The sequence below is a fragment of the Oncorhynchus clarkii genome, chromosome 3 (assembly GCF_045791955.1).
Source record: "Oncorhynchus clarkii lewisi isolate Uvic-CL-2024 chromosome 3, UVic_Ocla_1.0, whole genome shotgun sequence".
Lineage (NCBI taxonomy): Eukaryota > Metazoa > Chordata > Actinopteri > Salmoniformes > Salmonidae > Oncorhynchus > Oncorhynchus clarkii.
In genome coordinates, this window is record NC_092149.1 from 82,902,901 (window position 1) to 82,916,755 (window position 13,855).

Sequence of the window (13,855 nt, forward strand, 5' to 3'; positions counted from 1 at the left end):
CCAAAATGGAACAAAATACCAACAACAACAAAAAACTAACAAAAAATAAACTAAATCAAACAACTTTTCTGTTAACAAAATAAACCATATGATCCATACACAGGCTCACGGGGAACCTGGGAGGGCCGGCCTTCAGAAGTAAGATCCTTAAGTCCCCAAAATTTCTGGCGCAAACACAATAATGTCCAGATTCTTATTCTTATACTTATTAGAGACTTGCACAGTTTATAACTGTGGAAATGAACGCCACAAAATCCACCCTTAACGCACAGGCTATCTTTTGGCTGGCAGCAAACATTTACTACAGACTGTGATGCGTCCACAACCACATATTCACTAGCATCACTTATTTTCTCAATTCTGTTAATCGCTTCTGCATAAGAGATTCGATTGACCGCTCTGATTTTTGTCACCTCAATCTCCTTCACGTTTACAGGGCACTCCAGGATGTCTGGATTAGTTTATTTTGTAAATATTTTCTTAACTATATTTTATGAAAACTGCATTGTTCGTTAATAAAAGCTTGAAAATAATCATTTCACGGTAAGGTCTACACTTCACCAGGGCGTAGCCTAACGTATCGCAGCAATGAAGAATTGAGTGCGTTCACGCGAATGGGTGATTCTGGCAGGGGGGAGATTTTCGGCACAACACCGGTCCTTGGCGTTATGCCGGAATAGGCGAGACCCAAAAAATTCGCCCCCGCACAAAACTAGAATAGTCCCAGTAAGCATAATGACGTTAAAAGGACGTCTAAAATACGTATTTACAAGACGAAGTTAGGTTCAATTTAGGTTCAGAATGGAAGGTGAAAAGGTATTTCCCATATGTTTAAATAACATTTTCCAGGATTTTGAAAAGGCATCTTTTCCAGAAAAAACAAACATATTCTATGGATGTTGAAATCAGGTTCATTTTCGGTTCTGAATGAAAGTTGAAAATAGGTAATTTAGGGTAGCCTAGTGGTTAGAGTGTTGGACTAGTAACCGGAAGGTTGCGAGTTCAAACCCCCGAGCTGACAAGGTACAAATCTGTGGTTCTGCCCCTGAACCCACTGTTCCTAGGCAGTCATTGAAAATAAGAATGTGTCCTTAACTGACTTTGCCTGGTTAAATATACGTCTACGTTTGGGCCAAATCAAGAATGGTCTAGACTGGACAAAAACTGAACCTAACATATGATTGGTTCAAATTTGGTCCGGATCAAAAATCTATGTCTGTGGACGTTGAAATCAAGGCCTGTTTGGAACTGCACCAAAAAAAGACATCCTCCTGTGCTAACTGAGGTACAACTTACAATGTTGCCTAAAATTACATGTTTATGAATGCCCATCGATGTGATAAACTTAGATGTCGGCTTGTGCTTACTGGGGTGTGGCTGGCAATGGAATTTTATGAATGCCCATCCATGTGGTAGGCCCACCATTTGTAAAACAGGAAGTTGTATTGGCTTTATTAGTTCTGATTCCTGTGACTAATTCATTTGTCTATTTAAGCTCTGAAATCAGTTAGTCAACTTCATCAGGAGTTCTCGAGTCTATTTGCAATGTGTTTACACATAGTGGGAAATGGAGAAGTATTTGTCTTGTTTCGCTACGATCAGCTTGTCAAACATTGACCGATACAAACTTGAAACCACTGATCATGACAATGGGAGTGAAACTCCTGGTCAACAGTCGTGATTGGTCCATTCCATATGGTCCATTTCACTTTGACCTGTCCTGTTGTTAGGATATGTTATTTTGTTAACATGACATCACATATTTTATTTGATTGGGTGCCATTTAGGTTCCGGTATTTGATCTGGAGAAACCTGCATGATGTAAACAAAAAAGTGTCTGCATCCTTATATATATTTATATTTCCAGGCTGTAGGCTATAGAAAAGGCCACACTCTTTATACCATATCCTATATCTGCTACATGATTTACGTTAGATTAATGAAAAACATTGGTGGAGCGCTTAATGATTCCAGCAGGGGAACCCCCCCCCCCCCCACACCTCCACAACCTCGCACACCAGGTGAACCAGGGCACCCACACTTAAGAGATGCGTCCCTCCACCCTGGAGAGGTGCGCAGGGAATGGACAAGCAAAATATGTTGCAGTGGGTACTGCTTATCAAATGCAGCATAAGCACACACCTAAAAAGCCCATATGCCACTGGTTGAGAGAAATTGTAATTGTTTGTGGGCAGAATTATGTGAGGTTTTGTGTGTGTTGTTGTTGGAGGTGCATCTTGGTCAGTTTAGGTCGTTGATCGGCCGCCATATTCGGCCGCCTAATGCCCCATGTACACTATGAGCGTGCCCGACAACCTCTTTATCAAAAAACGACAGGTCCGTCAGACTTTCTTTTTCTTCATTCACCCAGTGGCAGCGGATCAGACACCAGCGGATCAGACACCAGCGGATCAGACACCAGAGGATCAGACACCAGCGGATCAGACACCAGAGGATCAGACACCAGCGGATCAGACACCAGAGGATCAGACACCAGCGGATCAGACACCAGCGGATCAGACCCCCATCGGATCAGACACCAGCGGATCAGACACCAGCGAATCAGACACCAGCGGATCAGACACCAGGAACCAATCACAGCAGGAGTTTTCTTCAGGTAAATGGTATTCAAACTGAACATCTGTCGTCACCCTTGAGATGACTCCTTTGACGGGTGCTCTACAGCGAAGTTCAAAACCCAACACTTCTGTTGTTCTTTTCAGGCTCACTGCAATCTTCCTCTGTTCTTCAGAAAAACAATTAATACATTTGTACAATTTTCGACACCTCAAACGGGTTTCCCACATATGCATCCCAACAAGAAGCGATTCATTATCATTCATACACATATCCTCCACTCCAATTTTAGCCAATTTCCTTTTTGTTACAGTTTTCACTACTACCGTTGTCCATTCAGAACATTCGTCTTCATCAACTTGGCTCGACGCGCTGCTTGATTCGAACTCAGGATCCACTTCCGCCATCTTTTTCTTTAGCCGGAACCATAGTCCTCAACGAATGGACTTCTTCTTCTACGATATAATGGCGGTCCTCCAAGGTTAAAGGTGCATGCCGCCACCTACTGGGCTGGAGTCTGTGGTCAAGCACTGTTTGCAACATTTCTAAATCCTCCTACCTAACTCAGTACTTCTGAGAAAATACAAAATAACCCTACTAACAGACCCTCCCCTTCCCACAATTGCCTTCCAACCCCCCCAACTCAATGACCCCACACTTCAATCTTTCCCTCTCTTCAACATACTTACAACACACACTGTTTTGTGACCATACACTTCAGACACAAACCATTCTTGCTTGCTGACCAGTTGTAATGACGAGTCCTAAGCGCTGTCGAGCAAACACCACCTCTTCCTTCCTGATCTGACCCTTGAATCTTGGTCCACCGACATTTCTTTGGACGGCATATTTCTTTTTTTTTAACCTTTATTTAACCAGGCAAGTCAGTTAAGAACAAATTCTTATTTTCAATGACGGCCTAGGAACAGTGGGTTAACTACCTGTTCAGGGGCAGAACGATAGATTTGTACCTTGTCAGCTCGGGGGTTTGAACTTGCAACCTTCCAGGTAACAAGTCCGCCGCTCTAACCACTAGGCTACCCTGCCGCCCATATAAATGCAGGCCATTGGGCTCAGAGTCCCATCTCATCTGTATCTCTCAAAATGTCTCTGATCTTAAATTTGGTCTCACCTCTACCCAGTGGAACATTAATATCAATTATGTCTCGTTTCAAAGCTCTTTTAGCTAACTGGTCTACAATTTCATTCCCTTCCACACCTGAATGTGCTGGGACCCAGCAGAATCTCACTATCACACCCAGTGTCTCAACTCTCCATAATAACATGAATACCTCCAATAGTAAATCCCTCCTATTAGATTTACCAGATGATCAACTATTCAATACAGACAATCTGAGCATCCTATAATTCTAACAGGTTGTACGTCCTCCACCCACCAGAGGGCAGCTATTATCACCAACAGTTCAACTGAGTGTTCTGACAGTTCATCTGTCAGTCTTCTACATATCTGCACATCAAATCCAGGAAGGTAAACGCCTGCTCCTGTGCGCCACTATCTGCGTTCTACATATCTGCACATCAAATCCAGGAAGGTAAACGCCTGCTCCTGTGCTCCACTATCTGGGTTCTTGGATCCATCTGTGAAAAGCGTTTAAAAAGCATATAAACTTCTACCAATGTAAATGTCAACCGGTTTTCCTTTATCACTGACTTCTGACCAATCTTTCCTTTTTCTCTACCAAGGTAGATCAACAACAGGATCTGGGAGTAACCATGGAGGAACATCCCCTATCACCACAGAAACGGCCTCCAACTCCCTCAAACCACTGTCATCAGCAAGCTTTCCAACTGTCCAACCAAAACCACTGCCTTGTCTACTAGTATATTCCCAACAGTCATCTAGAACAGTAGCAGTGGGATGCTCAACCTCACAGCCTTTCAACCCAATAAGCCAATGACAATTTATTACACCATATATCCAAAGGCATCTCACCTGCCTCCACTAGTAAGACACATACAGATGTTGATTTAAATGCACCAATACATATCCTTTAAGCTATATACCAGATTCTGTCCAGCTTCTGAATCAAAATCTTTGCTGCTGTTCCATAAACTATACACCTGTAAAAAGGAATGGATTTGAGTTGGTGCCCCTCAAAACATTGAATGTTTTTGTACTTTGCTGTTAGTGTAGCTCCAAGGTGCCCTCTATGGGCCATACACTGACACCTGTAAATGTGTGCGCACATCGACACAGAAATAATAGCATTTTAGACATTGTCACTTTTATTGGTTTTTAATAACATAATACTCATATTCAACATTAATGGAGTGTAGACAGAGGCCATAACCCACACTCACCTATATAAACAAATTATTTCTACCTTATAAAACAGTCAATAATCTGCCTTGAACCAAATTATACACAAATCAAAGCCACCAAACTGTGATACGTGATTTATTGATGACATATTAAATATGTCATCGAAGGCTTGTACCCAGAGCAATTTATACAGCCAGTCCCAACACCAGAGAGCCTGTACTTATCTATATGTGATTTATACATGTTTCTGCAAAGCATACAGTTGAAGTCGAAAGTTTACAGACACTTATGTTGGAGTCATTAAAACTCGTTTTTCAACCACTCCATAAATTTCTTGTTAACAAACTATAGTTTTGGCAAGTCGGTTAGGACATCTACTTTGTGCAACGACACAGGTAATTTTTCCAACAATTGTTTACAGACAGATTATTTCACTTATAATTCATTGTATCACAATTCCAGTGGGTCGGAAGTTTACATACACTAAGTTGACTGTGCCTTTAAACAGATTGGAAAATTCCAGAATATGATGTCATGGCTTTAGAAGCTTCTGGTAGACTAATTGACATGATTTGAGTCAATTGGAGGTGTACCTGTGGATGTATTTCAAGGCCTACCTTCAAACTCAGTGCCTCTTTGCTTGACATCATGGGAAAATCAAAAGATATAAGCCAAGAAAAAAAATTGTTGACCTCCACAAGTCTGGTTCATCCTTGGGAGCAATTTCCAAACGCCTGAAGGTAACAAGTTCATCTGTACAAACAATAGTACGCAAGTATAAACACCATGGGACCACGCAGCTGTCATACTGCTCAGGAAGGAGACGCCTTCTGTCTCCTAGAGATGAATGTACTTTGGTGCAAAAAGTGCAAATCAATCCCAGAATAACAGCAAAGGACCTTGTGAAGATGCTGGAGGAAACAGGTACAAAGGCATCTATATCCACTGTAAAACGAGTCCTATATCGACATAACCCTAAAGGCCGCTCAGCAAGGAAGAAGCCACTGCTCCAAAACCACCATAAAAAAGCCAGACTACGGTTTGCAACTGCAGATGGGGACAAAGATCGTACTTTTTGGAGAAATGTCCTCTGGTCTGATGAAACAAAAATAGAACTGTTTGGCCATAATGACCATCGTTATGTTTGGAGGAAAAAGGGGGAGGCTTGCAAGCCGAAGAACACCAAGCCAACCGTGAAGCACGGGGGTGGAAACACCATTTTGAGGGTGCTTTGCTGCAGGAGGGACTGGTGCACTTCACAAAATAGATGGCTTCATGAGGAAAGAAAATGATGTGGATATTTTGATGCAACATCTCAAGACATCATTCAGGAAGTTAAAGCTTGGTCACAAATGGGTCTTCCAAATGGACAATGACCCCAAGCATACTTCCAAAGTTGTGGCAAACTGGCTTAAGGACAACAAAGTCACGGTATTGAAGTGTCCATCACAAAGCCCTGACCTCAATCCTATAGAAAATTTGTGGGCAGAATTGAGAAAGCGTGCGAGCAAGGAGGCCTACAAACCTGACTCAGTTACACCAGCTCTGTTAGGGGGAATGGGACAAAATTCACCCAACTTATTGTGGGAAGGTTATGGAAGGCTACCCGAAACGTTTGACCCAAGTTAAACAATTTAAAGGCAATGCTACCAAATACTAATTGAGTGTATGTAAACTTCTGACCCACTGGGAATGTGATGAAAGAAATAAAAGCTGAAATAAATAATTCTCTCTACTGTTATTTTGCCATTTCTCATTCTTAAAATAAAGTGGTGATCCTAACTGACCTTAGACAGATAACTTTTACCATGATTAAATGTCAGGAGGTGTGATAAACTCAGTTTAAACGTATTTGGCTAAGGTCTATTGAAACTTCAAATTTCAACTGTATATACCTTCAAAAAATATCCTGATATGATACAGTGAAGAAAAAAAGTGCTTGAATCAAAAGGTGCTTTAAAATCAAAGTAGCAACACTAGTTAATAAACATGACATGAAACACAAACACCCATCTCCTGCTACGGAGGCTCGTGGATCGTTCTGCCCGGATTGTGAGTGACTGAGATATACTTTAGGGTGCAGACAGTGAGCGCGAGGAGCGACACATTTTGTGACGACCTAGCCTAAATGTTTAATCCACAGTAAATGGTTCCCCAGAGGTGTGACCTAAATTTCCCAAATGGGAAGCACTAGCGTCAGATTTCTGTCTCTACAGAGAGAGCCTGTGCTTGAGAGATTGTATCCGAGATGTGTTCGCTCCTCATTAACATGACATAGGAAATATTTCAATATTCCACTGGAATATTTCACTAATGCTATATAACCGAATGTGTAGAATTAGAAACCACATTAAACATTGCCAGCTCTCTTAAATACATGGACCTGGTTGGGATCTGATACGTCTGAATGTTGTAGTGTCATGTCAATGTAGAATAATCCAGAAAACTTAACTTCCCAACAGTCATTAGTGAGTGTGTTCTGGAGTGACCTAATCTAGAAAACTTTGTTTCCCAACAGTCATTAGTGAGTGTGTTCTGGAGTGACCTAATCTAGAAAACTTTGTTTCCCAACAGTCATTAGTGAGTGTGTCTGGAGTGACCTAATCTAGAAAACTTTGTTTCCCAACAGTCATTAGTGAGTGTGTTCTGGAGTGACCTAATCCAGAAAACTTCATTTCCCAACAGTCATTAGTGAGTGTGTTCTGGAGTGACCTAATCTAGAAAACTTTGTTTCCCAACAGTCATTAGTGAGTGTGTTCTGGAGTGACCTAATCTAGAAAACTTCATTTCCCAACAGTCATTAGTGAGTGTGTTCTGGAGTGACCTAATCTAGAAAACTTCATTTCCCAACAGTCATTAGTGAGTGTGTCTGGAGTGACCTAATCCAGAAAACTTCATTTCCCAACAGTCATTAGTGAGTGTGTTCTGGAGTGACCTAATCTAGAAAACTTCATTTCCCAACAGTCATTAGTGAGTGTGTTCTGGAGTGACCTAATCTAGAAAACTTAATTTCCCAACAGTCATTAGTTAGTGTGTTCTGGAGTGACCTAATCTAGAAAACTTCATTTCCCAACAGTCATTAGTGAGTGTGTTCTGGAGTGACCTAATCTAGAAAACTTCGTTTCCCAACAGTCATTAGTGAGTGTGTTCTGGAGTGACCTAATCCAGAAAACTTCATTTCCCAACAGTCATTAGTGAGTGTGTTCTGGAGTGACCTAATCTAGAAAACTTAATTTCCCAACAGTCATTAGTGAGTGTGTTCTGGAGTGACCTAATCTAGAAAACTTCATTTCCCAACAGTCATTAGTGAGTGTGTTCTGGAGTGACCTAATCTAGAAAACTTCATTTCCCAGCAGTCATTAGTGAGTGTGTTCTGGAGTGACCTAATCTAGAAAACTTTGTTTCCCAACAGTCATTAGTGAGTGTGTTCTGGAGTGACCTAATCTAGAAAATTTCATTTCCCAGCAGTCATTAGTGAGTGTGTTCTGGAGTGACCTAATCTAGAAAACTTAATTTCCCAACAGTCATTAGTGAGTGTGTTCTGGAGTGACCTAATCTAGAAAACTTCATTTCCCAACAGTCATTAGTGAGTGTGTTCTGGAGTGACCTAATCTAGAAAACTTCATTTCCCAACAGTCATTAGTGAGTGTGTTCTGGAGTGACCTAATCTAGAAAACTTCATTTCCCAACTGTCATTAGTGAGTGTGTTCTGGAGTGACCTAATCTAGAAAATACCCACCATTGCTCACCACAGGGCAGGCAGAGGAACTGAAGCGTCACGTCACCCATCTTCAACAATTATTTACAAGACGTATATAAGAATATGCATGTACACTTGCACGCCTAGGCACACGCACACGCAGAACAGAAGTGTTGGCTGCAGTCGGTTTGTGAGGGTGGTTTTAGATGAATGATATGACTATGTCTCTCTCCGGATGTCAGCTGAAAATAGAACATGTGCTATTTTGTTTTTTGAGTTGTGGAGATCAGAAAATATTTCCTAACACCTCTTGTGATGTTCCTTCTTCCCCCTCTTATTATTTTTTTTTATTTTTTTAAACCAAGGGTAAGATGTATTAACTTTTACTAACATGGTCTAATTCCTGGCCAGGGTATTACTTAAAAACTATAAGGGTACAGACATGCTCATTCTAGGACATGAGCAGAATGACATATTGTGGACCATAGGGGTGAGACCAAGGCCGTTCCAGGACAAGCCCTGTATTCTAGAACACCAGAAACACAGTGATGTAATCAATCCAGCATGGACCGGACGGACCCAGTCACCAGAGCACAACAGTCCAAAAGGCTTCTACGTCAGCTTCATCTTGAATTACAAACCCAACCAAGTCCAGCTTAAGGTGGGTCCACAACCGTACAGTTCAACTAAGAACGGTCACAAGACCTGACGATCCATTAGGGTTCCAACCAGGAAGACCCATTTATAGGGGAGCCATGGTAACCTGCTTCAAAACAACATGCCTTAATAGGCCATCTGCACCGAATAACTGAAGAAAAGAGCAGCTGGCAAAGCTAACTGTCTGATAGCATTCATAACAGCAGGCCTACAAGCTAACTGTCAGATAGCATTCATAACAGCAGGCCTATAAGCTAACTGTCTGATAGCATTCATAACAGCAGGCCTACAAGCTAACTATCTGATAGCATTCATAACAGCAGGCCTACAAGCTAACTATCTGATAGCATTCATAACAGCAGGCCTACAAGCTAACTATCTGATAGCATTCATAACAGCAGGCCTACAAGCTAACTGTCAGATAGCTTTCATAACAGCAGGCCTATAAGCTAACTGTCTGATAGCATTCATAACAGCAGGCCTACAAGCTAACTGTCAGATAGCATTCATAACAGCAGGCCTATAAGCTAACTGTCTGATAGCATTCATAACAGCAGGCCTACAAGCTAACTGTCTGATAGCATTCATAACAGCAGGCCTACAAGCTAACTGTCTGATAGCATTCATAACAGCAGGCCTACAAGCTAACTGTCTGATAGCATTCATAACAGCAGGCCTACAAGCTAACTGTCAGATAGCATTCATAACAGCAGGCCTACAAACTTCCTGTTAGTCTTTAGGGCAGCAGACGGATGCCGTCCTTGTCTCGTTCTCAGTCTCTTTCCATCTCTTATTCTCTGCCTTGCTCTTGCATTGATACTGCAAGATGCCTCCTTCTTCTTCTCAGAGATGGTTGTCTTGTCTTGTCCAGAGTCTTCTTGTGGATATTGGAATAGTGTTTTCTGCAGCGTAGAAACGCACTATATAGAAACAAATTGAAAAGCAGCATAGCTCTCTGCACATCAAGTCCATTCAGTAACATCAGGGTGAATGGAGCTCTTGCACTTACCACTTCAGTGTTATCCATCCAGCCCAGTCTAGTTTCCATAGATCTATTTAGCTGAGGGACTGACCCAGCCCTGCTCTCTGCTCAGAGCCTACAGGTCTAGTAGATGAAGGTGAAGAGGCAGTCCTGTTGGGGGTCTGGGGGCTGGTCCAGAGGGGTGGAGGGGTACAGGGGCTGGTCCAAGGCGGTGGAGGGGTACAGGGGCAGGTGGGGGAAGTACTGGGAGAGGGTGGGCATGGGAGGGGCGCTCACACTGTAGGCCTTTAGGGACGATAAGCCATTAAGCAACGCTACATCCAGGAAGGAGACATGGAGGATAGAAGAGGAGGCTAGGGACCCCATCCCGTCTATATCCTCAGTCCCAGAGGCGATTGTGAGGACCTGCTCCGGGTGTGGGGCACCCTGGGCAGCGCTGTGGACCCTCAGCCTACGGAGACCGAACAGGGCCAGGTACTGGGTGGGGATGGCCAGGGACCCGGGTCCACAGTAGGACAGGCGCAGGTCTGGCACCACACTCCCATTCAGTAGCTCTGTGAGGACCCAAGGCTCTCTGAGCCACATGGTCAAGCTACCCTGCTCCCTCAGGCCCCCAGGGGTCAGCTCTGAGTGCGACATGGTGCGGCAGCTGCACAGCAGGTTTGCCAACGCCTCGTCACAATCCTGGATGTGGGTGGAGCAGCTGCATTTCCGCAGGCTGTTGCCGTGGGCGGCACTGTTGAAGAGCAGGGTGCTGTTGCCGGGGCCCGTGGTCGAGGCGACGGCTGTGGGGAGGAGTAGAACCCACAGAGTCCACAGTAGCCACGGCAACAGGGCAGGAGGGAAGCGACAAGAGGAGGCCCTGTTTAGAGACATCTCCACGGAAACCAAATGGACTACATCTTCACCGAGTGGATATCCTGAAGCCTGTAAGCAAATCTGTAGGATGGGAGGTGAAAGTTATGCAGATTTTTAAAGAGCAAAGTGTACTTTGAGATAGATTTCAACCTAATATAGACACCAAGACAAATCAAAAACAAAGCAAAATTGAAACCAAGACAAATCCTACCAGTGGGAAAAATGTGTCAGATAGCCTTCTGCCTCTGTCACAGAAGAACTCAATCATACTCACTCGCTCAGAATAGCACATGATAAATAGCTCTTCTGTCCTACAGGAACCTAGCTGCTTCTTATTTAAAATTCCAGTTTATTGGTTGGAGGTCCGTGAGAGACAGCCAGCTGAATTCAGCTCTTTATTTCCAGGCGCCCGTAATTTAGCTTTTTTTTTTTGTTGCTCTCCAACTTTATTGGGGAGAGGTCCTTCAGGCCTTGGGCTACTGCGGATGGCATACGACTGTCTATAAAAATGCCTGCACCGTGCTGCGGTAAAGGCAGAGGCCAGCCACATTAAAACTGTCAGGAAAAATAAAACACTGCCTCTTTCTTTCCCCATCGAGGAGCAGAGGAAAAGTGGGATGAATAAAAGACTTCCAGAATAACTTTTTCCCTCTTTTTGTTTTTAAAGGAGAGGACTTTCCGATGTTGTGATTGGCATCACAGTTGGACAAAATGTACTTAGTTGTCTGAAACACGTCTGAAAAAATAGAAGGATGGCTCTGGTCACAAAGAATCCTATTTATTTATCTCTTATATAACCAGCATGTAGCGCTAATGATAGTCTGCCAGTCTGGCACTGTAGTGGCAACTGAAGTTATGTAAGAGGATATGTTTGGTTGAAAACCCAGACTAACAGAGGATTCGGCTATGTCGATCCCCACTCCTCAGCCTAGCATCAAACATCTCCTATCCATCACAAAACATCAAGACACTCTCAGCCTTTAAACGGAATATACCATAGACCTTAAACCTAAACTAGAAGCTCAGCAGCCATGACTCCATACAACACTGTGTCAACTTACTCCCACTCTGTGCTAAGGTGTCTGACTGCTCCATGTAGCCTCTGTATCCTTCAGTCACCGGATCCCTGCTAAGTACACAGACCACAGCCCAGTCTACATTACCGGAGCCCAAGCTCTACAGACTACTGTTCTGTTCCATTCCTATACAGACCACAGCCATGACTCACAGGTCTGCATTACTATAGAGCTCAGTGCAGCTTTACAGACTACTGTTCTGTTCCCTTCCTTCCCACTCCTTTACTGTCCCAGTCCAACTTATCCCCCTCTCTTTATGTCACACCAAACGTTGCCTCTCCCTCTGTCTCTCTCCCTTCTTCCCTTCCACTCCCTTCATTAGCTTCAAGCTCCAGCTGCTGGGCCGGATGCTGAAGGAAAGGGAGACGGGGAGGGAGAGAGAGAGGAAGGTGGCTGCTGTTCCAGTCAGCTATGAGGAGCGGTGCAGGACATTCCTCTGACATCATGTTCCGCATGCGGCCGCAAGCACCCAACCGAACCTCCCTCTCTTTCTCTTTCTCTGCCTCTCCAAATCATCCCTCTCTCCCTCTCTGCCTCTCCAAATCATACCTTTCTCCCTCTCTGCCTCTCCAAATCATCCCTTTCTCCCTCTCTGCCTCTCCAAATCATCCCTTTCTCCCTCTCTGCCTCTCCAAATCATCCCTTTCTCCCTCTCTTCCTCTCCAAATCATCCCTCTCTCCCTCTCTGCCTCTCCAAATCATCCCTTTCTCCCTCTCTGCCTCTCCAAATCATCCCTCTCTCCCTCTCTGCCTCTCCAAATCATCCCTTTCTCCCTCTCTGCCTCTCCAAATCATCCCTCTCTCCCTCTCTGCCTCTCCAAATCATCCCTTTCTCCCTCTCTGCCTCTCCAAAATACTCCCTCTACTTCTTCCTCGAAATCCCATTTTCTGTCTGAGACTGTCACGTACACACACACACACACACACACACACACACACACACACACACACACACACACACACACACACACACACACACACACACACACACACACACACACACACACACACACACACACACACACAATAAATGAGACGATGTGGCTTGATTATTAAAAGTATGGCAACTTACATGGAAGAGCGCTGGCAGCAGTCAGGGAGGCATATGCTTCTCAGACGTTATGATTCAGCTTTGCTCCAGACGCAGCAACTTAGCCTTCCCCATCTGTTGGCAGACACAGTGGAACTCCTCACCCGTCTAGCAGATGCAAGGGGGAGAAACAGTCAGCCCAGAGAGAGGCACAGAGGGGAGAGACAGAGAGAGAGCTGGGAAGAGTGAGAGAAGGAGAGGAGAAAGAAAGACAGACTTACTCTCTGAACATGGGATAGCACGGACAGTCTTCGGTGATGATGACACGGGACACAAATAATCTGCCCATTTTCTCCTCATGTCACTCGCTTTCATTCCCTCTCTCTCTTCTTTCTTCCATCCCTCTTCCTCCCCACCTCCCTCTCTTATTTCCCTCCCTCCCTCTCTTATTTCCCTCCCTCCCTCTCTTATTTCACTCCCTCCCTCTCTTATTTCACTCCCTCCCTCTCTTATGTCACTCCCTCTCTCTCTTATTTCACTCCCTCCCTCTCTTATTTCCCTCCCTCCCTCTCTTATGTCACTCCCTCCCCTCTTGTCGATGTTCCTCAAGCTGCCATCTGCTGGTAGAATATAATAAGCCTACTACTGAATAAATCTTTTACCATTCAGACTAATACAGACTACTTACACT

At 44.0% G+C, this 13,855-nt stretch overlaps 1 protein-coding gene across 3 annotated transcripts; it reads right to left on the minus strand.

Moving 5' to 3' along the window:
• Positions 1-7,908: 7,908 nt before the first annotated feature.
• LOC139405522 (exosomal polycystin-1-interacting protein-like) lies at positions 7,909-13,569 on the minus strand. Of its 3 annotated transcripts, XR_011633886.1 has the most exons (5): positions 13,446-13,562; positions 13,207-13,332; positions 9,934-11,139; positions 9,544-9,816; positions 7,909-9,504 (listed from the first exon to the last, which is right to left on the minus strand). XR_011633886.1 is itself a non-coding variant. In XM_071147927.1 (3 exons), the coding sequence occupies exon 3, from the start codon at positions 11,074-11,076 to the stop codon at positions 10,324-10,326; it is 753 nt and encodes a 250-aa protein (XP_071004028.1). In that variant the 5' UTR covers positions 11,077-11,139; positions 13,207-13,332; positions 13,446-13,569; the 3' UTR covers positions 8,902-10,323. The 3 variants fall into 3 exon arrangements, 2 of the variants coding, with proteins under 2 accessions (XP_071004028.1, XP_071004029.1); XM_071147927.1 differs by having other exon boundaries at positions 8,902-11,139; positions 13,446-13,569; XM_071147928.1 differs by lacking the exons at positions 13,207-13,332; positions 13,446-13,562 and adding an exon at positions 12,120-12,292 and having other exon boundaries at positions 8,908-11,139.
• Between the last annotated feature and the right edge of the window lie 286 nt (positions 13,570-13,855).

What these genes read in the sequence shown, in the direction of transcription:
- LOC139405522 (XM_071147927.1), bottom strand. Translation starts at nt 11,076, where the DNA reads ATGTCTCTAAACAGGGCCTCCTCTTGTCGCTTCCCTCCTGCCCTGTTG.